This window comes from Tamandua tetradactyla, chromosome 11, assembly GCF_023851605.1.
Source record: "Tamandua tetradactyla isolate mTamTet1 chromosome 11, mTamTet1.pri, whole genome shotgun sequence".
Taxonomy (NCBI): Eukaryota; Metazoa; Chordata; class Mammalia; order Pilosa; family Myrmecophagidae; genus Tamandua; species Tamandua tetradactyla.
The window spans coordinates 11,003,413-11,030,293 of record NC_135337.1 but is presented as its reverse complement, the minus strand read 5'-3'; the positions used below and the strand labels follow the sequence as shown (position 1 = coordinate 11,030,293).

The 26,881-nt window shown below is 39.8% G+C and overlaps 1 protein-coding gene and 2 pseudogenes across 1 annotated transcript; 2 read left to right on the top strand and 1 right to left on the bottom strand.

Annotated features, from left to right (window-relative positions):
- Window positions 1–10,892: 10,892 nt before the first annotated feature.
- Window positions 10,893–12,151, bottom strand: LOC143651013 (serine/threonine-protein phosphatase PP1-gamma catalytic subunit pseudogene; annotated as a pseudogene).
- An 861-nt stretch (window positions 12,152–13,012) lies between these two features.
- Window positions 13,013–19,906, top strand: LOC143649385 (acidic mammalian chitinase-like). Its single transcript, XM_077119465.1, has 11 exons — window positions 13,013–13,104; window positions 13,539–13,568; window positions 14,700–14,901; window positions 15,467–15,523; window positions 15,643–15,808; window positions 16,047–16,171; window positions 16,351–16,474; window positions 17,125–17,310; window positions 18,505–18,624; window positions 18,739–18,880; window positions 19,539–19,906. Exons 1-11 carry the CDS (start codon window positions 13,080–13,082, stop codon window positions 19,829–19,831), a joined length of 1,470 nt encoding a protein of 489 aa, XP_076975580.1. The 5' UTR covers window positions 13,013–13,079; the 3' UTR covers window positions 19,832–19,906.
- Window positions 19,907–26,398: 6,492 nt separating this feature from the next.
- Window positions 26,399–26,868, top strand: LOC143651011 (large ribosomal subunit protein uL23 pseudogene; annotated as a pseudogene).
- The last annotated feature ends 13 nt before the right edge of the window (window positions 26,869–26,881 follow it).

The following is a 26,881-nucleotide window of genomic DNA, read 5'->3' as shown; positions in this document are numbered from 1 at the left end:
ATTGAAGTTTGGTAATCTTTGACTTACGACTAAAGTACTTAGTCCATTTAGATTTAATGTAATTATAGGTATATTGGGGTTTAAATCTACTGTCCTATAATTTCTTTCCTTTATGTCACACATATTTTATATTCTGTTTCTCTTCTCTTTTTGGAGAAAAGCAATTGTGTAAAGGGAAGGAAAAAAAGGAGACTCTTCAGACTACAGACTAGTTTTCAGCTAAATAAATTCTAGCAAGAAGTATAGCCTTTTTTTTATGTTGTGAAACAAAATCATGTAGGGCCTCGTTGGACATAGAAAGGAGTATAGACTTGATTCCAAGTGCGATGGGAAGACTTTGGAAAGTTTTAAGAAGAAAAGTGGCATGATCTGATTCACTATTTTAAAAGATGCATTTGACTATTAAACAGAGAACATTTACAAGGAAACAAAAATGGTAGCATGGAGGCAGAGAATAGGCTATTAACAAACTCAAGAACAGAAATAAGTTTGCATGATCTGAAGATGAGAGAAGTCAAAGGATAAGGCATACATCCTGGAAGTAGAACTAACGGAACTTGGTGTTGGGTTGGATGTGTGAGAGGGGATTCATACTAGACAAAAAAAGGGAAATCCAGGGTGACTCCTACACTTTTTGTTAGAATATCTGAATGGATGGAAGTATCATTTATTGACTGAATAGGGAAAAACTGGGAAAGAACAGATTTTGGAGTGAAAAGTGGAAATTAGAAACACCATTAAGCCTTCCAATAGGCTAGGAAGCCTTGAAGATATGGAAGCAGAGATATTGAGAAGGCAGATCAATATGCAAGTCTGTAATATTTTGAGTGATTGAGATGGGAGATTTAAATTTGGGAAGATTAATTTGTTTAATAGTTATCTATTGAATGTATACTGTATTACCAAGCACAACTCCAGTTGTCCTCCAATACAGAGGGGGACAAAAGAGACAAAGTTCTTTTCCTCATGGAGCATACATTCTATGAGAAAGACAATAAACAATAAACAGATACATGTGTAATATAATTTCAGGCAATTAGAAGTAATAAGAAGGAAAAAATAAAATACCCTTAGAAGATAGAGAATGTTGCTGATTTTGTTCGAATAGAAAGAACTGATCTCTTTGAAAAGTGTCATTTGAGCAGACATTTGAATAAAATGAGAGTGAGCCTCATGGTATTTCAGGAAAGAGCATTCCAGGCAGATGAAACAGCAAATACAAAGCCTGAAATTTCAGCTTGCTTGGCACATTTTGAGAATAGCAAAGAGGATAGAGTAGCTGGAGGAGAGGGAGTGAAATGGTACACAGTGCTATGGGACTGGACAAGATCACCCAGAGAGCAAGTGCGGCTAGAGGAGAGAGGGCTAAAGGTAGGAAAGAGCAGAAGGAGCTAGCCACAGGGGAGGAAAAAATTAGGAGAGTATTACAGAGCCAAAGCATGATATTATATCTCAGTTGAAGAGCAAAAAGAAATATAATTTAGCAAGATTAAGTGTGTGTGTGTGTGTGTGTGTGTGTGTGTGTGTGTGTGTGTGTGTGTGTAGAGTTAGGATGCAAGAAGGTTGGTATATATTCCAGAAAGAGCTACCAGCAGGTGTGAAGGGCCAGTGGAAAGAGAGACAGAGTGAATGCATGTTGATCTGTTTCTGGAAGAGACCACTGATATCCGTTGCTATGAATACATGACAGAAAGAGTCAAAGAGATTAAGTGACTTTCCGGAGGTCTTCAGCATGTTAGTGGTAGAGTTCATACTAGATGTCTCCTGACTTCCACGTCCAGGGCTTTTTCTCACCCATGATCTCAGACTGAGGTTAAAGGCTGTATCTCTCACCCCCTCCCCCATTCTGCTGTCATGATTCTGGTCCTTAGAGTCCTTTGTAGGGTTTGGGATAACCCTGCCCTGGAATCACAGCTCGGGGTCTGCCATCACCATTTAAAGAGCGACTAGAACAAAGGAATATTAATAGCCTTTTGTGTACTTTCGAGGAGCCCACAATAGGATTGGGAGGCTTTCAAAGTAACCGACTCCATTAGTGAACTAGCACAAACAAGTGTGAACTTGCTTGAACTCACTTGAAAGCTTTAAGATCCTGGAGTAAGTATAAGGTCAAGACTTAAATGCCATTCTACAGGTGTGGAACCCAAAATGCGTCAGAGGTGAATGGGGTCCAGAATCCAAAGGCATCAGCAGAGAGCTCCAGATATTATACTACTAGCACAACCTAGTTTATCTGTTTTACTTATAAGGTAGAAGAAGGCTTTGAGCATTCTGAAAGACAGTTAGGGAGACACAGAATGGACCAATGGGAATCTGGGAGGATGGGTAAAAGATGAGCAAAACACAACTACCTTTTCTACAGTGTACCTGATAAGTGCAGTCCTCAGAGTCTCACCCTTGTAGTGGCCCTTCTTTAGACTGCAAAAAATAGACTCAACTAAAATCCATGCTGCAATGCCACAAGCTTATGCTAAAGCAGAAAATGTGCCTAGATAGCCTTCAACAAGGTGTAAATGAAAAGGTATCTGACGGTACCTTGCCCCAAAAGATACCCTTGCACCAGCCTGTCCTTAGTGTGACATAGTCCTACCAAAATTAATTCATTTGGTGCTCATTAAATGCTTATTTTGGGACCTATTTTGCATAAGTATTTGATTTTAGGGTAGGATAATTGAATCAAACTTGGGTTAGCTTGGATTCTCAAGAAGTTTTCAGTCAAGGAGGGAAAATAAGGCACATGTACAAATATCCTATAATGATAATAATCATTTCTGGAATGTTGGTTATATACTTGATTATCCACATATATTTTGTTTAATGCTTAGAACTGTCCTGAAAAGTAAGCATTTGCTTCTTCCTTTTACAAACTGAGAAACTGAGACAGAGGGACTCTCCCAATTTCCCACACCTAGTAAGTGGTAGAGAGAATTTTAACCCAATCTCTGTGGCACTTTCCACCCTTCCACACTTCTTCCCTACACCTGGTCCACAAAAATGAGCAACAAGTTATCTACGTGGTACAGAAGAAATGCTCGAGAAGTGGAGGTGAAGAAGGTGGTTGCTCCTAGCTGGGATGATTAGAGATGATGTCATGTTGGGAAGCATTTGAGCCAGGCCTTTGAAGATGGTGGTGTGAGGACACTATGGGAAGAAAATATTCTTCTATTCCAGACAGAAGGGACAGCGTCAGTAAACGCATAGACATGAGACTTATTTACTTTTTATTTTGTGTGTGTGTGTGTGGTTTCCAGAGCAATTTATTCATTAAATTCTATTCAGTATACTATCAATAGTTCTCCTGTGTGTATTGTGCTGATAAATAGACACTGAGGATTTAACTGATAAATAGACACTGAGAGGATTTAACAAGTTTTTCATTTAATAAGTTTGGATTCATTTTGACCACAGGATATTGTACACTGTCATCTGTTGAAACAGATTTCTTTTTTAACAGATCTTAGTTTTTAAAAATCATAGACACCTTGAGTATTTGCATAAACTGGTGGATAGTTAGTTTCTTTCTTTTGAATTATAAGCCTCAATTTCACGACAGGATAAGGAGTGTAGTCCAAAGAAAGCATAATCAGTCACTTGAATAGGACAGTACTGTTTCTATAATTTGAAGCTTTCTGAATGGAAAGAGTCAGGCTTGATGTAAATGTAAAAAGATTACTTAATGATCAGACTATATATGGAAAGTCTATGCAACATTATTAACTTTAATCATTAATATTTTAAACAGCACTATATTACTAATTGCTATTTAAAATTTTGAAAAACCGCTCTGTATACCCTAGAAGATGGCATGTCTACATAACCATTCCACCTACTGTCAATACAGATCTCAGTGGAAATTTTGGCTTTAGGAAGGAATCACACATTTAAAGCTACTGGTTTAATCATCATTTTAAGTATACGGTAGGCAGAAAATGTGCTTTAATTAAATATACATCATACCACTGATGCTGGCAATATTGAAAGTTACTCCTAAAGTTGATAGCTATAAAAACTAGTTTGCACATGATGAGACAATGAGAGGGAAAAAAAAGTAATCCCTTTGAAACAAATTTTTTTTTGTCAATGTTGCGCTTACAGAAAATTATTTTTTTTAACTTTTTTATGTGAAAAATAACATATATACAAAAAGCAATAAATTTCCAAGTATATATATTTTTTTATTTTTTCATTTTTTTATTAATTAACAGAAAAAAAGAAATTAACCCAACATTTAGAAATCATGCCATTCTACATATGCAGTCAGTAATTCCTAACATCATCACATAGATGCATGATCATCGTTTCTTAGTACATTTGCATCGGTTTAGAAGAACTAGCAACACAACCGAAAAAGATATAGAATGTTAATATAGAGAAAAAAATAAAAGTAATAATAGTAAAAAACAAAACAAAACAAAACAAAACAAAAACCTATAGCCCAGATGCAGCTTCATTCAGTGTTTTAACATGATTACTTTACAATTAGGTATTATTGTGCTGTCCATTATTGAGTTTTTGTATCTAGTCCTGTTGCACAGTCTGTATCCCTTCAGCTCCAATTACCCATTATCTTACCCTGTTTCTAACTCCTGCTGGACTCTGTTACCAATGACATATTCCAAGTTTATTCTCTAATGTCGGTTCACATCATTGGGACCATACAGTATTTGTCTTTTAGTTTTTGGCTAGACTCACTCAGCATAATATTCTCTAGGTCCATCCATGTTATTACATGCTTCATAAGTTTATCCTGTCTTAAAGCTGCATAATATTCCATCGTATGTATATACCACAGTTTGTTTAGCCACTCGTCTGTTGATGGACATTTTGGCTGTTTCCATCTCTTTGCAATTGTAAATAACGCTGCTATAAACATTGGTGTGCAAATGTCCGTTTGAGTTTTTGCCCTTAATTCCTTTGAGTAGATTCCCAGCAATGGTATTGCTGAGTCGTATGGCAATTCTATATTCAGCTTTTTGAGGAACCGCCAAACTGCCTTCCACAGTGGTTGCACCATTTGACATTCCCACCAACAGTGGATAAGTGTGCCTCTTTCTCCGCATCCTCTCCAGCACTTGTCATTTTCTGTTTTGTTGATAATGGCCATTCTGGTGGGTGTGAGATGATATCTCATTGTGGTTTTGATTTGCATTTCTCTGATGGCCAGGGTCATTGAGCATCTCTTCATGTGCCTTTTGGCCATTTGTATTTCCTCTTCTGAGAGGTGTCTTTTTCCCATTTTGTAATTGGGTTGGCTGTCTTTTTGTTGTTGAGTTGGACAATCTCTTTATAAATTCTGGATACTAGACCTTTATCTGATATGTCATTTCCAAATATTGTCTCCCATTGTGTAGACTGTCTTTCTACTTTCTTGATGAATTTCTTTGAGGCACAAAAGTGTTTAATTTTGAGGAGTTCCCATTTATTTATTTCCTTCTTCAGTGCTCTTGCTTTAGGTTTAAGGTCCATAAAACCACCTCCAATTTTAAGATTCATAAGATATCTCCCTACATTTTCCTCTGTTTTAGACCTAATGTTTAGATCTTTGATCCATTTTGAGTTAACTTTTGTATAGGGTGTGAGATATAGGTGTTCTTTCATTCTTTTGCATATGGATATCCAGTTCTCTAGGCACCATTTATTGAAGAGACTGTTCTGTCCCAGGTGAGTTGGCTTGACTGCCTTATGAAAGATCAAATGTCCATAGATGAGAGGGTCTATATCTGAGCACTCTATTCGATTCCATTGGTCGATATAGCTATCTTTATGCCAATACCATGCTGTTTTGACCACTGTGGCTTCATAATATGCCTTAAAGTCAGGCAGCGCAAGACCTCCGGCTTCGTTTTTTTTCCTCAAGATGTTTTTAGCAATTCGGGGCAACCTGCCCTTCCATATAAATTTGCTTATTGGTTTTTCTATTTCTGAAAAATAAGTTCTTGGGATTTTGATTGGTATTGCATCGAATCTGTAAATCAATTTAGGTAGGATTGACATCTTAACTATATTTAGTCTTCCAATTCATGAACACGGTATGCCCTTCCATCTATTTAGGTCTTCTGTGATTTCTTTTAACAGTTTTTGGTAGTTTTCTTTATATATGTTTTTTGTCTCTTTAGTTAAATTTATTCCTAGGTATTTCATTCTTTTAGTTGCAATTGTAAATGGAATTCGTTTCTTGATTTCCCCCTCAGCTTGTTCATTACTAGTGTATAGAAATGCTACAGATTTTTGAATGTTGATCTTGTAATCTGCTACTTTGTTGTACTCATTTATTAGCTCCAGTAGTTTTTTTGTGGATTTTTCCGGGTTTTCGACATATAGTATCATATTGTCTGCAAACAGTGATAGTTTTACTTCTTCCTTTCCAATTTTGATGCCTTGTACTTCTTTTTCTTGTCTAATTGCTCTGGCTAGAACCTCCAACACAATGTTGAATAATAGTGGTGATAGTGGACATCCTTGTCTTATTCCTGATCTTAGGGGGAAAGTTTTCAATTTTTCCCCATTGAGGATGATATTAGCTGTGGGTTTTTCATATATTCCCTCTATCATTTTAAGGAAGTTCCCTCGTATTCCTATCCTTTGAAGTGTTTTCAACAGGAAAGGATGTTGAATCTTGTCAAATGCCTTCTCTGCATCAATTGAGATGATCATGTGATTTTTCTGCTTTGATTTGTTGATATGGTGTATTACATTAATTGATTTTCTTATGTTGAACCTTCCTTGCATACCTGGGATGAATCCTACTTGGTCATGATGTATAATTCTTTTAATGTGTTGTTGGATATGATTTGCTAGAATTTTATTGAGGATTTTTGCATCTATATTCATTAGAGAGATTGGCCTGTAGTTTTCTTTTTTTGTAATATCTTTGCCTGGTTTTGGTATGAGGGTGATGTTGGCTTCATAGAATGAATTAGGTAGTTTTCCCTCCACTTCAATTTTTTTGAAGAGTTTAAGGAGAGTTGGTACTAATTCTTTCTGGAATGTTTGATAAAATTCACATGTGAAGCCGTCTGGTCCTGGACTTTTCTTTTTAGGAAGCTTTTGAATGACTAATTCAATTTCTTTACTTGTGATTGGTTTGTTGAGGTCATCTATGTCTTCTTGAGTCAAAGTTGGTTGTTCATGTCTTTCCAGGAACCCATCCATTTCCTCTAAATTGTTGTATTTATTAGCATAAAGTTGTTCATAGTATCCTGTTATTACCTCCTTTATTTCTGTGAGGTCAGTAGTTATGTCTCCTCTTCCATTTCTGATCTTATTTATTTGCATCCTCTCTCTTCTTCTTTTTGTCAATTTTGCTAAGGGCCCATCAATCTTATTGATTTTCTAATAGAACCAACTTCTGGTCTTATTGATTTTCACTATTGTTTTCATGTTTTCAATTTCATTTATTTCTGCTCTAATCTTTGTTATTTCTTTCCTTTTGCTTGATTTGGGATTAGTTTGCTGTTCTTTCTCCAGTTCTTCCAAGTGGACAGTTAATTCCTTCATTTTTGCCTTTCCTTCTTTTCTGATATAGGCATTTAGGGCAATAAATTTCCCTCTTAGCACTGCCTTTGCTGCGTCCCATAGGTTTTGATATGTTGTGTTTTCATTTTCATTTGCCTCGAGGTATTTGCTAATTTCTCTTGCAATTTCTTCTTTGACCCAATCGTTGTTTAAGAGTGTGTTGTTGAGCCTGCACGTATTTGTGAATTTTCTGGCACTCGGCCTATTATTGATTTCCAACTTCATTCCTTTATGATCCGAGAAAGTGTTGTGTATGATTTCAATCTTTTTAAATTTGTTAAGACTTGCTTTGTGACCCAGCATATGGTCTATCTTTGAGAATGATCCATGAGCACTTGAGAAAAAGGTGTATCCTGCTGTTGTGGGATGTAGTGTCCTATAAATGTCTGTTAAGTCTAGCTCATTTATAGTAATATTCAGATTCTCTATTTCTTTATTGATCCTCTGTCTAGATGTTCTGTCCATTGATGAGAGTGGTGAATTGAAGTCTCCAACTATTATGGTATATGAGTCTATTTCCCTTTTCAGTGTTTGCAGTGTATTCCTCATGTATTTTGGGGCATTCTGGTTCGGTGCATAAATATTTATGATTGTTATGTCTTCTTGTTTAATTGTTCCTTTTATTAGTATATAGTGTCCTTCTTTGTCTCTTTTAACTGTTTTACATTTGAAGTTTAATTCGTTGGATATTAGTATAGCCACTCCTGCTCTTTTCTGGTTGTTATTTGCATGAAATATCTTTTCCCAACCTTTCACTTTCAACCTATGTTTATCTTTGGGTCTAAGATGTGTTTCCTGTAGACAGCATATAGAAGGATCCTGTTTTTTAATCCATTGTGCCAGTCTATGTCTTTTGATTGGGGAATTCAGTCCATTAATATTTAGTGTTATTACTGTTTGGATAATATTTTGCTCTACCATTTTACCTTTTGTATTTTATATATCATATCTGATTTTCCTTCTTTCTACACTCTTCTCCATACCTCTCTCTTCTGTCTTTTCGTATCTGACTCTAGTGCTCCGTTTAGTATTTCTTGCAGAGCTGGTCTCTTGGTCACAAATTCTCTCAGTGAATTTTTGTCTGAGAATGTTTTAATTTCTCCCTCATTTTTGAAGGACAATTTTGCTGGATATAGAAGTCTTGGTTGGCAGTTTTTCTCTTTTAGTAATTTAAATATATCATCCCACTGTCTTCTAGCTTCCATGGTTTCTGTTGAGAAATCTACACATTGTCTTATTGGGTTTCCCTTGTATGTGATGGATTGTTTTTCTCTTGCTGCTTTCAAGATCCTCTCTTTATCTTTGACCTCTGACATTCTAACTAGTAAGTGTCTTGGAGAACGCCTATTTGGGTCTAATCTCTTTGGGGTGCGCTGCACTTCTTGGATCTGTAATTTTAGGTCTTTCATAAGAGTTGGGAAATTTTCAGTGATAATTTCTTCCATTAGTTTTTCTCCTCCTTTTCCCTTCTCTTCTCCTTCTGGGAGACCCACAACACGTATATTTCTGCGGTTCATATTGTCCTTGAGTTCCCTGATACCCTGTTCAAATTTTTCCATTCTTTTTCCGATAGTTTCTGTTTCTTTTTGGAATTCAGATGTTCCATCCTCCAAATCACTAATTCTATCTTCTGTCTCTTTAAATCTATCATTGTAGGTATCCATTGTTTTTTCCATCTTTTCCACTTTATCCTTCACTTCCATAAGTTCTGTGATTTGTTTTTTCAGTTTTTCTATTTCTTCTTTTTGTTCAGCCCATGTCTTCTTCATGTCCTCCCTCAATTTATCAATTTCATTTTTGAAGAGGTTTTCCATTTCTGTTCGTATATTCAGCATTAGTTGTCTCAGCTCCTGTATCTCATTTGAACTATTGGTTTGTTCCTTTACTGGGCCATATTCTCAATCTTCTGAGCGTGGACCGTTATCTTCTGCTGGCGTCTGGGCATTTAGTCAGATTTCCCTGGGTGTCGGACCCAACAAGGTTGTAAGATTTTTCTGTGAAATCTCTGAGTTCTGTTTTTCTTATCCTGCCCAGTAGGTGGCGCTTGTGGCACACGTTTGTCTCACGTGTTTGGAAGGGATCCCTCTGGTCACCGTTTTCCGCGGCCTGGGGATTTCCGATCCAATTCTCTCAGTTGGTCCGGGGGGCCGCGCATGGTGGGGGCGTCAGCTGCCGCAGCTTGAGGGGACCCTGTGGCTCCTTTATAAATGCCCCTATTGGTGTTTGGTTGGACCCAGTCCCTGCCACTGTTGGAAATTCCCTCCTCTCCCTGGAGGGGTGTTGGTCGCCGGCCGCTGCAGCCCGGAGAACTCGCCACCGGACCAGGAAGCCGCCCGCGGGGGAGGGGTGCCAGTTGCGGGCCACGGCGGCTTGGGTAGCCCTCTGATCCGAGACTCGTAGCTGGTCCAGGAAGCCACCGGCAAAAGAGGGGTGCAGGCCACCACGGCTTGGGAAACTTGCCTCTCCGAGACTCTCAGCCGGCCCAGGAAGGAGGGAGGGAGGTGCTCCGCCCGCCAGCTGCCGCAGCTCAGGAAATCGCGCGCCGTTCGGGGATCTCACCGCAGCAGAGTCTCGCAGTCAGTCTAGCCAGCCCAGACTGGGGTACGCTGTGTGTCCATTCCCTGCTGTGGCCCCGGGAGCTGTTCTGCACTGTTTCTGTTCACCTAGTAGTTGCTCTGGAGGAGGAACTAAGATGTGCGTACCTTACTAAGCCGCCATCTTCCAAGTATCGAAACAAATTTTTTTTATCGAAACAAATTTTTTTTATTGAAAAAAATGTTCACAGTGGTTTGTTTCAATAGTATGCATTTTATAACAATAACATGTACAGACTCAGATCACCTAGCCCTCCCTTTTTTTTTTTTTTGGCATGGGCAGGCACCAGGAATCGAACCTGGGTCTCCTGTATGGCAGGTGAGAACTCTGCCTGCTGAGCCATCATGGCCAGTCCTAGGCCTCTCTTCATATCTTAAAAAAAACAAGCATTTACATTATTCATGAGTTGTACTGAATTTTAAAAACATCAATGTGTGCTTACCCCTTAGATGGGTTAAACTGTCCTGGGGCATACAGTTTTAACACCATGGTTGAAGCTATTTGCAAAAGGAGTAGAGAATTAACAAAATAAAACAAGGTACTATTCTTAGAAACAGAAAAGTCTATCATTTGCTCTTATAACCAGAAAATGCCATTCATTAAATCAAAATTGGCAGGGGCGTAGGGTGCCCCACAAACACAGATGTATTCGAGCAAGCTGACCATGCACATTACAGTTTTTAAAATGAAGGTTGTATACTATATGTTACAAGTCCCAACCAGGCAGTGTCAAAATGACATCTATTTCTTTGCTTGCTTTGGGACCACACCCCTTGGTGGGGTTAAAGGTCTAGTGTATTCACCTTGTTCTCTGCAGGCTTTAAAATCCAAAAAGAACACATTAGCATTTCATCCACACCCCTCATGGCACCAGCGTTGTCAAACTCTCCATAACAATTAGATGCAGAAAACAGAGTGACCAACTGCCTCTTGGCAAAATACTCATATCCATCTTCAACCATCTGATGGGTTCTACATATAAGATCCAAATTATGCTTATATAGAAATTTTGCAACCACTCCAGCATCAAATGTAAAAGATATCCTTTGTCATTTTCACCTCAGCCTAAGGCATCTTTTTTGGGGTCAGACCACAAAGGATCCCAAAGAAGACCCTGGTTGCATAATTCACCCACTCTGCCCCATAGATTGAACATCTGGTGATAAACCACCATCACAGCAGAATCTTTTCTCATCCATGATGGCTGCTACCGGTAAACAGTTAAAGCGGTCTGTGAACATTTTTCATAGTTTAATGTCATATCTTTTATGCATTCATTATAAAATCCAAAAGTTCTATTGATGCTGGCACATTCGTGGTTTCTTCAGAGAAGAAAAAACTTGCTGGGATATTTGATTTTACAGGCCAATAAGAGTCAGATAGTCTCCAATGACTGCTTCCCTCTGTCCCCACAGACCCCAAGAAATAGTTGTTTTCTGGTGGTAAACCACCGTACTCAAAAAAAGTCAAAGCAAATCATAGTATTCCCATGGATATCGGCCCGTATTTTGAGTGGTGCTTCAAGTTCTACTGGAACAGGCTGAGAAAGATCTCACCAGACTTTAAGCACAATACTCTGATTTCATTCTCCTATCACTGAACATTCTTACCAGGCTTGGACTTCTTGTTAGGCCCTTCTAGCAGCTGTTGGATGTCGTTGTCGATGTTGAGTTCATCAATATCCACCAATGCCTTCCCACCGCTGTCCCTCCAGCAGGAGAAACACTGCCTGCTAGGGCCCAGGACTCACACCACCTTCCCTTCGCCACGGGGGCAGCAGCCACGGCGGGTCCCCCCACCCCCACCCCACCAACTGTCCTACTCCCTGCTTCCTCCTTCTCTTCGCAGTGGAATCACAAAAGCGATGAGACTGTTTTGAGCATGAAGAATAGTATACTTTAATAATACTGAAGGACAAGGCTGGAAGGGTAAGTTGAGGCCAGATTGGGAGCATCTTGATGACAGATGATGGAGAAAGGACTTACTTTATGAGGCAATGGAGAGCCAGTAAAGTCCATTCCACCCCCAGAATTGGAGTCATTTGTAGAATAGATTTCAAAGAGAAAAAGGAAGCTTCAGTAAGTTCTCCTGAGAGCAGTGCTGGTGGGAGCTGAAATGGAGGGTACTGAGCAGAGGGCCTTTAGGACCAAGGAGAAGGACTCTATAGATTTCAGTCACTAATGGGAGAGAAGCAGGAGAAGGGTAAGACAACTGTGGTGAGACTCTCAGTGATAGGAGGACTTTAGAACCACTCACAGAAATCTGGGTATCAGGAAGAGGTGCTGGCTAGAAGAAGAACCCCCTGGAGAGTGTCACCCATTGGACTCAGGGTCTTGTGTCTGGGTACAGTGTGGTGAGGGCAAGGGAGGCAGGCCACCTAGGGAAGTACTGCAATGGGAAGGAACCTGATCAGAGAGGAGCTAATTAGGACGATTTCAGGCATAGAGGGTTGGGACAGATAGGGCTCAAAAAGGAGCAAATGAAATAATGAATTCTGAAGTAAGACAGTAGGCTTACATGCCTTTACTAAAGGAGAGGCCTTTGCTCTTACAGTGAATGAATGAATGAATGTAAAGAATGAATGAATGCAATTAGTCAGTGCTTCTGCCTGTCAAAAAGAGTGTGTAAAAGCAACTATTAGTTGCTTCACCCTCCAAACAAAGCAAGCAGTCCATTGTACTATATTATTAATTGCATTATATAAGCTGTTCATAATGGAGTTTCTTAGTAGGGTTCCCAGGCTTGAGTCTAATCTTTTCTTCTTTTCTTCTTGTAAAATGAAATCAAGATAGTGTTGTTTCTCTGTCACTAATGGGTTCCTACTGGGGCTTGACCTCTATGAGCACTGCCAAATCAACATTCACTTTACAGCCAATCACAATAAAGAGGAAGTCTTTGTCCTCTCACAGAAGAGGACAAAGAGGGTTTAAAAGGCAGGTTGGTTGAGGGAGACTCTACCTTGAGGCAAGATGACCAAGCTCACCCTGCTCACCGGTAAGCAACTGCCTCAGCACTGTGGCCATGAGCCACTCTCTCCCTCCTGCTTTCTTGCACCATTAAAACTTTCTTTTGCCTTCTATTTCAAAGCAAAACACTTGAGATTATTGTTTTCAGTAAGCATAAGAGACCATAGTTCCTTCCCTGGTCACAGGTCTCCTACTGTCCTGCTTCCTATTCAGTCTCCCTCCCTTCACTGAGCCTCAAAGACTCCTGCCTCTTTAAATAGTCTTGTGAAAGGGAGTAGAGAGGGATTGAACTTCTAGGAGAAATTCTGAATCTTTACCAGAAGGGTTGGGAGCTCTAATAAGGACCCAAAGAGCAAAACATAGGAAAAGCTGCTCAATGCTAAAGTGAAGCCACAAGTTCACAAAGGCTGCTCTGTTCACAGATGGATTCTTCCAGCTCATAATTCTCTCTTTTGCTTTAAGGTCTGCTCCTTGTGCTGACAGCTGAGATAGGTATGTATTTCTCTTGGGTTGAGACACCGTATTGTCTTCCCCCACCCCCCTTTTTTTTCCCATAATTTGGAAACTCAACATGACCCTCTGTCCTTCCACTTCAAATAAAGAATATTATTAACTTCTTAAGAGAACCAGGAATTCCCTAACCAGAGTTGGAAAGACTGGGATTATTTGCCTAAAAACCTCAAAGCAAAAGCAGAGTAGATAGTGGTCTTAAAAATAAATGTTAATAGGGCAGTGCAACAGTGGCTCAGTGGCAGAATTCTCTCCTGCCATGCCAGGGACTGGGTTTGATTCTCAGAGCCTGCCCGTGCAAAAAAATAAATAAATAAAAAATAAAAAAGTTAATAAAACATAACATTGCAAGGCATCTACAAGTGTTTTTTTGCTATTAAAGTATTTTCAAGTCTATCATCTTAATGAATCTTTAAAACAACTCTTCTGTGTGAGACGGATAGGAAAGGAATTACACCCCCCCCCACCTCACAGACCAGTTAACTAAGGCAGAGATAGGTTATATGACTTGTCCCAAGCAATATAGGGAGTTCATGACAGAATCTAAACCAGAAGCCAGGACTCTTGGTTCATAATGGATGGTTCATTTTTCCCTTGGTGGGGTTATTACTCAGGGAGACAGCTACAAGTGCTAAATAGGCTTATATACTTTCTGTCCTCAGTTTCTAAGTGGGTAAAAAAGGAATAATAATATTATCTACTATTACAGTGAAAGCTAATGAGTTAATCTAAGTAAGCTGCTCAGAGCAGTGCTTAGTATACAAGAAGTGCTAAGTAAGCTTTAGTAATTGCTATTATTGGCATTTAGAAGGGGCTAGAATATATCCAAATCAGAGTTTACCAGCTTTAAGATTTTATTTCAGCTAAAGGCACTGATTTTTAAGGTTCTTTAATTCTCTCTTGGAGGGCCAGAGCTATCTCTAAAACATTATCTTCAGCCTCGAATTGCTTGTGATTATGGGTCTACTGCAATGTACAAGGATCCCATGCAGATCTTCCCTTTGAGACTTAACGGGAAACTTATTTAGAAATCTGTGGTTTTCTTAAGCAATCTCTGATACCCCAGAGAGCTTTCTCTGTAATAATTTCTCACCCTCTTCCTCTGGGTAACAGGTTCTGCCTACCAGCTGACATGCTACTTCACCAACTGGGCCCAGTACCGGCCAGGCCTGGGGCGCTTCAAGCCAGATGACATCGACCCCTGCCTCTGCACTCACCTGATCTATGCTTTTGCTGGGATGAGTAACAACCAGATCACCACCATCGAATGGAATGATGTAACTCTCTACCAGTCTTTCAATGGCCTGAAAAACAAGTAAGCAAAGAAAGCACTGAGATTCAAGATCTTTTAACCTTCAAAAACAGTTTGAACAAAGCCTACCACAGAAGCCTCTAGGCTTAAATTTCAAGCAGGCCAACAATAAGCATGCAAAGAAGTTCAGTGCTGTCTTTGTCACTTCCAGTACAGTATTGCTTAAGAGGAGTGTTTGGCTTACAGGAGGAGGTTATCGGTTGGCATGGCAGCACAGTTGTCAAGGGAAATTTAGAAAAGTTCAACCACTTGTGGACTCAGATTCACACAGTATTCCACTCAGAAACAATCCAAAGCTGGTGTTGATGTAGCACTCAATCTTCAGAAGCAAGGGCTTCCATTCATGGGTAATAATTAGAACTGTAAAGACATTGAAACATACCTACCTTAGGTCATTGCTTCCACCACTCACAAAATTTAGGAAAGAAGACTGAGAATGAAGATAAGTCAGTATGAGAAGCTGCATGAGATTTTTCCTGGCTTCTCATTCACCGTAACAGCCAATGTTGAAGTAGCTTCCCTTTCCTTCCATTTGTTCTGATATAAAACTTTGTTTCTTTTCCTTCAGAAACAGTCAACTGAAAACTCTCCTGGCTATTGGAGGTTGGAACTTTGGAACCGCTCCGTAAGTCCTTCTTTGAAACGACTTCCTAGATTGATTTTACTACAAGGTATTGGGACAGCTGAAGCACTCTCCCAGCCCAGAGGCACTCCCTCACTTTGCCTTCTTTGGGTCTCCCTTAGTTTCACCGCCATGGTTTCCACTGCTGAGAACCGTCAGACTTTCATTGCCTCTGTCATCAAATTCCTGCGCCAGTATGAGTTTGACGGGCTGGACTTTGACTGGGAATATCCTGGCTCTCGTGGGAGCACTCCTCAGGATAAACATCTCTTCACCGTGCTGGTCCAGGTTAGCCAATAACCTTATCATTTTAATCAGAAAGCATACAGCCAATCTCATGTGAAAGACCACTGAAAGATACAGAAAACTATTGTCCCTGCAATCTCAGTTGAGATGAAGGACCTGGAAACCCTACTCCAGTGAGGATGCTGAGGAGTGAAGGATGGAAAACATTAAATTAATTCACAATAGTTATGAAGGTCAACTTAGAGCTGGTATTCATAGAACTTCTCCTCTTTGCATGTAGGAAATGCGTGAAGCTTTTGAGCAGGAAGCCAAGCAGATCAACAAGCCTAGGCTGATGGTCACTGCTGCAGTTGCTGCTGGCATCTCCAACATCCAGTCTGGCTATGAGATTCCCCAGCTGGCCCAGTGAGTGATGGACCTGATCCACAGACTCCTGAAGCAATCATTTATATGGGGTTCCCTTGTCCTTGGTCTGTCTCACTGTCCTGGACTTTGTTTAGGAGGCTTTGAATGTGTTTTCTTTTTCCTGAATAGGTGTGGGAAATGACATCAGGTATGATTTTAAATCCTTTGCCTCCGCTCAGGTATCTGGACTACTTCCATGTTATGACCTATGACCTCCACGGCTCCTGGGAAGGCTACACTGGAGAGAATAGCCCCCTGTACAAGTACCCCAGTGATACTGGTAGCAATGCCTACCTCAATGTGGTGAGTCTCTGCCCAGACTCACACAGAGACCAGTGGTAAGGGTGTGAATCACATGGAGAGTCAGGAACAAACGCATCATAAATTTAGCAATTAAAGAAAATAGTGCTCTGTTTTTTGTGCTTTTTTTTTGCATGGGCAGACACCAGGAATTGAACCCAGGTCTCCAGCATGGCAGGCAAGAAGTCTGCCTGCTGAGCCACTGTGGCCTGCCCAGTGCTCTGTTTTCGATACAAGAAAATGAAGTTCTATCAATCGTATTTTAATAAATTACAAAAGGCTCCTCTCACCTCTCTCCATTTCCTATTCCCTTTTTACCTTTCTGTTTTCCATTATTCTAATCTCTAGCACATGCATGACGTATAGCATTTCAGACATTCACCAATAGATCATACCAGGAAAATCATGACATAGAAAATCTTATTCCCTCTATCATGGGAAGGTTATATTCTGAGCCTACATCTTTGCATATTATTATAAGAAGTTAGATGAGATAAGGACCTATTACCTCAACAGAGGTATGTCAGTCATGCTCTAAAAGGCATTGCTAGCACTTTGTACAGCAGGCACAACCACAACAAAGAACTTAGCTAATAATTAATTATTGGGCCATCAGTTAGATGGGGCCTCTAGCTAACCCTCTTCCATTGCAGGAATACGCCATGAACTACTGGAAGGACAATGGGGCCCCAGCTGAGAAGCTCATTGTTGGATTCCCAGCCTACGGACATACCTTCCTCCTGAGCAATCCCGCCAACCATGGAATTGGTGCCCCTACCACTGGGCCTGGCCCTGCTGGTCCCTACACCAGGCAGTCTGGTTTCTGGGCCTACTATGAGGTATGCACCTGGAAATTTTAGAGAGAGGGGAAAATGTGACTTTCTCTTGATCTATGTGTTCTAGTTTGCTAGCTGCAAGAATGCAATATACCAGAAATGGAATGGCTTTTAAAAGGGGGAATTTAATGAGTTGCTAGTTTATAGTTCTAAGGCCAAGAAAATGTCCCAATTAAAATAAGTCTATAGAAATGTCCAATCTAAGGCATCCAGGGAAAGATACCTTGGTTCAAGAAGGCCGATGAAGTTCAGGGTTTCTCTCTCAAGTGAGAAGGCACATGGCAAACATGGTCAGGGCTCCTCTCTCATCTGGAAATGCACATGGCAAACACGGCATCATCTACTAGCTTCTTCTCCTGGCTTCCTGTTTCATGAAGCTCCCCGGGAGGCATTTTCCTTCTTCATCTCCAAAGGTCACTGGCTTGTGGATTCTCTACTTCGTGGTGCTGCAGCATTCTCTGCTCTCTCCAAATCTCCTTTCTCCAAAAATGTTTCTTCTTTTATAGGATTCCAATAAACCAATCAAGGCCCACCCAAATGGATGGAGACATGTCGTCACCTAATCCAGTTTAACAACCACTCTTGACTAAATCACATCATCCAGGAAGATAATCTGATTATAGTTTCAAACATACAGTATTGAATAGGGGTTATTCTATCTTTATGAAATGGGATTTTGATTAAAACATGGCTTTTCTAGGGGGCATATATCCTTTTAAACCAGCACACTATGCATTTACAATGTAATGGATTGCATCTACTAAATACTTCTTTGCTGATTTAGTGAGCAGCTGGGGGCTGGATGTGGCTGTTCATGGCTGTTTTGGAAGGGAGGCAGGATGAGCACTTATGTTGCACTACTTGAGCTGGAACCTCGCTAGGACCCAGCTGGATTCAAAATATACATAGCAAGAGAGAAAGTAGGATCTCATCATGAAAGTATATCAGTCTATGAAGAATTCTCACTACCAGGGCGTTCCTTGATTTCAGACTTTCTTCCATATTGAAAAAAAGTGACCGAAATGGGGCAACAAATCAGGATCCCAATGAACCAAGAACCAGGCTGAGAGTGCTCTAGGCCTTCTTTTTCAAGTAGCATTCATGCTTCACTTCTCTACTTCCACTCCCTTATGCCCTTTCACCCCTGCCTCACAGACACCTTGTCCACCTGTTGACCTCATCATTATATCCTCTTAGATTTGTACCTTCCTGAAGAATGGAGCTACTGAAGTATGGGAAGCTGCTGAGGATGTTCCTTATGCTTACGAAGGCAATGAGTGGCTTGGATATGACAACACCAAGAGTTTCAAAATCAAGGTAGACTTTATTCTCTGCGCTGTTGCCTGTGAGTCTGTTCCCATTTGTAGCCTTGCAACCACGGGCTGGAACCTTGATATCTGGGCTTAATTGAATTTCTCTCTATTACTACAGGCTGACTGGCTGAAGGAGAATAATTTTGCAGGCGCAATGGTGTGGGCCATTGACTTGGATGACTTCACTGGCACTTTTTGCAACCAGGGCAAATTCCCTCTGATCACCACCCTGAAGAATGCCCTGGGCCTACAGACTGCAAGTGAGTTGGGGGGAAGAAAGAACCCTAAGGCTCAGACTTGAGAGAAAATTTCAAACCTTCCATGAAAGTCAGGAAGCTATTGTACCAGTGATTTTATGACTGTTGTTCCATTCACATATTTTTTTGTTTTTTTTTCTTTTGCTCCATTCATATTTGATAGTGATTCATTAATGGTGGGATTACAAACAGTCTGTTCACCATTCCTTTATCCATTCATTCATTTCACAAGGAATTTTTTGAACCTCTATTATGTTCACAGCACTAGGTGGGATCATAGAGGATCTCAGTCTCATCCCCTACTCTATAGAAGCTTACACTCTAGTTAGAAAAACAAGATTGCTAGCACAGAATGTAGCAACACAGAAGGTATATCTGTATATCTCTCTCAAAAGAGAGATGAGAAAATTTCATGGCAGTGAGAAGTCTCAAAGCATTGCGATGATCTAGGAAGGAGGGAAAAACGAACTGAACATTGAAGGATGCGGTTGGAGTGGATAAGCAAAGAGGAGAGAATGGGGAGGGCAAGCAAGATCAGGAGACTAAAATACACAGAGACTTGGAAGGAAGGGCCATGAATGACATCCAGAATATTTGTTCTTATATCTTAGGCATCACTCACTAAAAATAAGAAAGCTCAGGACTGGCTTCTTTCCCTCAGGTTGCCAAGCTCCAGCCCAGCCCATTGCTCCCATCACCGAGGCTCCCAGCAGCAGCAGTGGCAGCGGCAGTGCCAGTGGCAGTGGCAGCAGCAGTGGCAGCAGTAGCTCTGGAGGCAGTTCTGGGAGCAGCCCAAGTGGCAGTGGGTTCTGTGCCAGCAGGGCCAGTGGTTTGTACCCTGACCCCACTGACAAGAATGCTTTCTACAACTGTGTGAACGGAGAGACCTACACTCAGCACTGCCAGACTGGCCTCGTCTTTGATGCTTCCTGTTCCTGCTGTAACTGGTCATAAATTTGCCAGAAATCACCCCATTCATCCCATCCTCAGAAACTACTGTGCAATAAAGGGTTGAGCATTAGTGTGAAACAGTTTCTGCTTCTTTTCTGAAAGATCTTGGGTGTAATTAATTCCAATATCCCACTGGTGCACTATTGTTCCACCAGCCCAGCAGCCACACAATTCCTGAGGTGACACCTGCAGCTTGCACAGCTCTTTCCTGGTTCTGGGTGACAGAAACATATGGATTGAAGGGAGACTCATGGTCCCTTCATTCTAGACACATGTGCTTAGAGAAGGATGGGAGAATGCAGAAATGTAGACATATATTAAGCAGCCACAAACAAATACATCTATGTACGTTCTGTTTGGGAAATATTTAAAAATGTTCACGAGTGCTGTAGTGAAGAGTTGCCGGTACTTTATGAAAATAAGAAAGGAAGTAGTTTGAGCAGGATTTTGGAGGATCAGGAGAAATTATGAGATGGAGGGACAGAGTACAATGTGAAGGCAAAACAAAGAAAGAGAACAGGCCTTTTTAGAAGTATGACGGTTGCATATAACTCAGGGGTCTTTTTTTTTTGTATTCTGTGCGGTGGGGTCACATTTCATTCTTTTTCCATGTGAGTATCCTGTTATTGCAGTACCATGTGTTGATTTTTCTTTTCCCGCTTGGAGGGTGAGAATTCTACCACAGAACTACCCTCACACTCCTTAGGGGGTCTTTTTTTTTTTTTTACAAGAAATTATACTCTGGCTAATTTCATCAAACATGAATTTTATTGAAAGGTGTTTGTTAGCTCATAGAATACGTGGAGAGTCCGAAAGCTGGAAGCAATGTCTATTTATGTCTAGTCATAATGCTACCGGTTTGAATGTCTGAAAACACCGGCACTCAAGCCTGAATGTCAGAAGCTCAACACTGCTGCCTTGGAGAAGGTCATTTCCACCACTGCACTTCCTTGAAGAAGGCTTCTCGTACATGTAGCCAACTCCTCAGGTTGCTTGTTTTGAAATCCAAGACTTACATGTACAGGTAGAATCTGGGTCCCATGCCTGCCTCCTAGCTTGTAAAGGAGACAGGAAATGTAGGTTTTCTGATTTCATAAAGGGGAAATTATAAAGATATAGAGAGGGTGTGCGAAGATATTGGATGGCCACAAATGACCAACACTGACTATAGTACTAAGAGGATTGGAGTGGTAGGCATGTGTTCTAGTTTGCTAGCTGCTGGAATGCAATATACCAGAAATGGAATGGCTTTTAAAAAGGGGAATTTAATGAGTTGCTAGTTTATAGTTCTAAGGCCGAGAAAATGTCCCAATTAAAACAAGTCTAAAGAAATGTCCAATAAAAGGCATCTAGGGAAAGATACCTTGGTTCAAGAAGGCCAGTGAAGTTCAGGGTTTCTCTCTCAAGTGAGAAGGCACATGGCGAACACAGTCAGGGCTTCTCTCTGAGCTGGAAGGGCACATGGTGAACATGGCATCATCTGCTAGCTTTCTCTCCTGGCTTCCTATTTCATGAAGCTCCCCAGGAGGCGTCTTCCTTCTTCATCTCCAACAGTCACTGGTTGGTGGACTCTCTGTTTCGTGGTGCTGCAGCATTCTCGGCTCTCTCTGAATCTCTTTCTCCAAAATGTTTCCTCTTTTATAGGACTTCAGAAACTAATCAAGACCCACTCAAATGGGTGGAGATATGTCATCCTCTAATCCAGTTTAACAACCATTCTCGACTAAATCACATCAACCAGGGAGATGATCTCATTACAGTTTCATATATACAGTATTGAATAAGGATTATTTTACCATTAAGAAATGGGATTTATATCAAAACATGGCTTTTCTTAGGGGGCATATATCCTTTCAAACCAGCACAGTATGTTTCAGATAAACAGCACTCTTGCCTTACTCTAGCAGAATTAAACTCTCAGCCTGGATGGTATAACTCCTCCCAGTAATGAGAACCACTGCAAGGATTGCAGATCTGGCAAGACAGAGATTTCACTGTAGTTACAGAGGATTTGCACAAAGGAGCATAGCAAATGGGAATAAAATCATTAGGACAGAAGTATAGAAAGTGGACCTACTTTTCTAAATCTGCCCATATTTACCACCAAAATCACATCTCGTTTAATCAGCAATGGTCCATCTGATCTGAATAGCTTTACCTTATGGGTTTTTGAAGATAAGAAAGATTTACTGAAATCTGGGTCAATTTTAATCATTGTTACTTTTCCCCCTTTCTCTGGTAACTTTTACTATTTTTTCTTCATCCTTGGTGTCCTGCAGTTCAACTATTTTAGTTTATGCTTTGTTTTAAGTTTAGGTGTGGCTTCATTTCACTTTATTCTGCTTAGTACTCAATGTCCACTCTCAATTTGAGGTCTCATATTTTTTCAAGTTGTCTTAATTGCTTTTTAAATGTAAATTTTAGTTGTTGTCAAAATAATGCATGTACATAATTATAAAATCAAGTAGTAATACATGGTTATAAAACAAAAACAGCAGTTCCTTAGAAGATTAAGGGTTTCGGGCATGTTACTTAGTGTTTATTAACATTCTGTAACAATAGGCCACTATATGTGCAAGTGAAAGAAAAGTCAGTTAGAAATAATTTTTAAATCAGAGTCAAAATGATCTTTTTAACAAAAACTACATTTAATTTTATCTGAATTTAAACCAGAAAAATGAAACAAAATAAGAAAAGAGTAATTCTTGAATTCCATATACTTTTATCAACAAGATTTAATTCAACAAATACTTATTGAGCACCTATTACATTCCAGGCACTATTCTATATATTTGGATACAACAGTTAAGGAAACAGAGAAAGATGCCTGCCCACATGGAGCTTACATTTTAACAGGGAGGAGACAGAAATTAAATTAAAAATATAATAAATGCATAGATCATATAGCACGTTAGAAGATGAAGAATATTATGGAAAAATGTAGAGAGAGGAGGGGGGACTTGGGGCTCCAGAAGAGGAGCTGCAGTTTTGTTTTTTTTTTTAAACTTTTTTTTATTAATTAAAAAAAAATTAACAAACAAAACATTAAGATATCATTCCATTCTACATAATCAGTAATTCTTAATATCATCACATAGTTGCATATTCATCATTTCTTAGAACATTTGCATTGATTTAAAAAAAGAAATAAAAAGACAACAGAAAAAGAAATAAAACGATAATAGAGAAAAAAAAGATTATACAAGCCATACCCCTTACCCCTCGCTTTCATTTACCACTAGCATTTCAAACTAAATTTAAGGAGCTGCAGTTTTAAACAGGGAGGTCAGGGTATGCCACGGATAAGAGGACATGTGAGCAGGACAAAGTTTCATAGGCACGTAACTTGTGCGCTTGGTTAAATGCTCTGCTGTAGATGTACTGGAATTCGTAATTATTTTCGATCAGGGAGAACACTGGGCCCTGCATTATCATTTTACACTAGTAAAATGGGAATAAAATCATTAGGACAGAAGTATAGAAAGTGGACCTACTTTTCTAATTCTGCCCATATTTACCACCAAAATCACATCTCATTTAATCAGCAATGGTCCAGGCATGGGACCCAGATTCTACCTGTCCATGATCAGATTAACATCACTTATTGCAGAAGACACTCCCCTTTGGCTGATTACAAATGGAATCAGCTGTGGATGTAGCTGACATGAAATAAAAAGAGCAAATACATGAAGGATGTGATGGTGTCTGCTGAGAGGATATCTGGGGAACAGTGTAACTGGCAGAGTGAAATATCAGTGCAAAGGCCCTGAAGAAGGAGAATTCCTGGCATATTAGTGAAACAGCAAGGAGGCCAGTATGGTTAGAGAAAAGGAAGCAAAAGCTGAAGAGTAGTGGGGACAGTTATAGGAGATGTGATCCTGAGGGGACAGGCTGCTTAGAGCAAGGGTTGACAAACCTTTTTTGTAACAGGCCAAAGAGTAAATATGCTATTGCAATTATTCAACCCTGCCATTTAGTCTGAAATCATCCAGACACAATAAGTAAATAAATAAGCATGTCTGTATTCCAATAAAACTTTATTTGACTCTGAAACTTGATTTTCATAGAATATCATGACATGAAATATTGTTCTTTTGATTTTTTTCAACCATTTAAAAAGTGAAAGTCATTCTGTTTTTGTTTTATTTCTCTTTTTTCTGTTGTCTTTTTATTTCTTTTTCTGAATTGATGCAAATGTTCTAAGAAATGATGAATATGCAACTAAGTGATGATATTGTAAATTACTGATTATATATGTTAATGTTTTATATCGTTTGTTAAATTTTTTTAATTAATAAATAAATTTTTTTTTAAAAAGTGAGAGTCATTCTGAGCTCATATGTTGTATTAGTTAGGGTTCTCTAGAGAAACAGAATCAACAGGGAACACTCGCAAACATAAAATTTATAAAAGTGTCTCAAGTGACCGAGGGAACGCAGAGTCCAAAATCCGCAGGACGATTCCGATGGAGGGTCTGGATGAACTCCATAGGAGAGGCTCACTAGTCGAAACAGGAAGAGCCTGTCTCTTCTGAATCCTCCTTAAAAGACTTCCAGTGATCAGATTAAGCATCACTCATTGCAGAAGTCACTCCCCTTTGGCTGATCACAAATGGAATCAGCTGTGGGTGTAGCTGACATGATCATGATTTAATTCTATGAAATGTCCTCATTGCAACAGATAGGCCAGCACTTGCCCAAACGGACAAACAGGTACCACCACTTGGCCAAGTTGACACATGAACCTGACCATGACATATGCTCTTCAAATACAAGTGGTGAGTTGGGCTTGGCCATAGTTTGCTGTTTCCTGGTTTAAGGCCTTGTAGGGCATTATAAGGACTTTTGCTTTTACTTTGAAGGAATAAAGAGCCTTTGGAGTTTTTCAAGTGGGTAATAATATTATTTTACCTCTATATTAAAATGATCAATCTGGTTTCTTTGTTGAGAATGCACAGTTAGGAAGTGTTTTAGTCTGCCAAAGCTGTCAGAATGCAACACACCAGAGATGGATTGGCTTTTTAATAAAAGGGGATTTATTTAGTTAAAAACTTATAGTTCTTCAGAGACAAGGCTGCTAATTTTCATCTGAGGTTATCTGTTACATGGGAAGGCACAGGACGACATCTGCTGGCCTTCTCTCCTGGCTTCTGGGTTCCAACAGCTTTCCCAAGAACAATTCCTTTCTGTTTGGGTTGAGCTGTGAGTGCTAAGATGAGGTGTGCTGACCTGCTTGGGTTGTGCTGCATTGAGCTCTCTTCTGACCTCTCTCTTTTAAGCCTCCAGCTAATTAAATTAAACATGACTCACTGTGGAAGGCACTCTCCTTAGCCGACGCTGCAGATGCAATCAGCCATAGATGGATTTTACATGCTAATGATTCAAGTTCACAGCTACAAAACTAGGCACCATCACCTGGCCAAGTTGACACCTGAACCAAACTACTACAGGAAGTAATTGCAGTGGTCCAGGAGAGAGATGATGGTAGCAGTAGAGTGATTGAATTTTGGCCATATTTTTAAGAGAAACTTAAGCTAGTGGGATTTCTGAATGGATTGTATGTGAAGCATAAGAAGGATCGAAGAGAAGTCAAAGATGATTCTAACATTTTGGCCTAACAAGTTGAAAATACAGAGCTGCCATCAACTGAAAGGGGAAAGGTCATAGGTAGAGTGAGTTTGGGAGGAAGATTAGGATTACAGTTTTGAACATGTTTATTTTAAGATATCTATTGGATTTCTAACTGGAGATGTTGCATAGGCAGATGGACATAAAATTTGGGTGGATAGTTGTTATATAGTTTGTGTTTAAAGGCAAAAGACTGGATGAGATCATTCAAGAAATGTGTATAGAAAGGGAAAGAAAGAGTCTGAGTCCTGGACATTCCAACATTCAGAGGTTTAGGAGAAGAGAAGGAACAAGTCATGAAGAGCAAAGTAGGAGAGGTGAGTGAAATAGAAGGAAAAATCAAGAAAGCTAAGTGTCCTGAGAGCCAAGGAAAGAAAAATATCAAGGAGGAGAAAGTGATCAGCTGTGTCAAATAAATGTTGATAGGTCAAGTAAGATGAGGTGAAAGAACGACTATGAGATTTAGCCACACGTAGGTCATTAATGACCTTGATTAAGAGTAGTTTTAATACCCTGGTTAGTGATTAAAGACTGAATGAAGTAGGTTTAAGAGAGAATGGAAGGAAAGAATTGAAAATGGTAAGAATACACAACGCTTTCTATGCATATGCCTCAAAGGAAAGTAAAGAAACGGGTATGGGGTTAAGAAAAAAATATATCGAATAGAAAATACAATCTGGATTTATGCTTTTAAGTGCATAGTTCTATTGTAGAGGTATGAAAGATGACAATTTAACATTCTTTCAAGGCCTGTCATCTCCTGATTTTTATTATATTATCTTCACTTAGTCATGATTTTTAATATTACTTTGTTTTATAGCAGGAACAAAGCCTTATATTTGAATTAAATGAATGGGCATCATTATTTTGTAATACAACTTTGTAACAATGGGTTCTTTAACTCATCTTCATCGTTTTTTTGAAGAAGAGATTGCAGCTTTAAATGAAGACAGCACCAAAAGTGAAGAAGGAAGCCTTTGCCCCTCCCCAAACCGAAGCCAAAGCAAAGGCTTTGAAAGCCAAGAAGGCTCTACTGAAAAGTGTCCACAGCCACAAAAAATGGAGAAGATCTGCACTTCACCCACATTCTGCTGGCCCAAGACACTGTGTCTCAGAAGACAACCCAAATATCCTCAGAAGAGTGCGCCCAGGAAAAACAAGCTTGGCCACTATGCCGTGAAGTGGCGCCCGACCACTGAGTCACTCATGAAGAAGACTGAAGACAACACACTTGTGTTAATTGTGGATGTTGAGGCCAACAAGCACCAGATCAAACAGGCTGTGAAGAAGCTCTACGATGCTGACATGGCCCAGGTCAACATCCTGATGAGGTCTGATGGAGAGAAGGTGAATGTCCCAATGGCTCTTGACTATGATGCTTTGGGGGTTGCCTACAAAATTGGAATCACCTAAATTGAGTCCAGCT

Coding starts and splice junctions, on each gene's coding strand:
- LOC143649385 (XM_077119465.1), top strand. CDS start 13,080: ATGACCAAGCTCACCCTGCTCACCG. Junction 14,902..15,466: donor TTCAATGGCCTGAAAAACAA/GTAAGCAAAGAA, acceptor CTTTTCCTTCAG/AAACAGTCAACTGAAAACTC. Junction 15,524..15,642: donor TGGAACTTTGGAACCGCTCC/GTAAGTCCTTCT, acceptor GGTCTCCCTTAG/TTTCACCGCCATGGTTTCCA.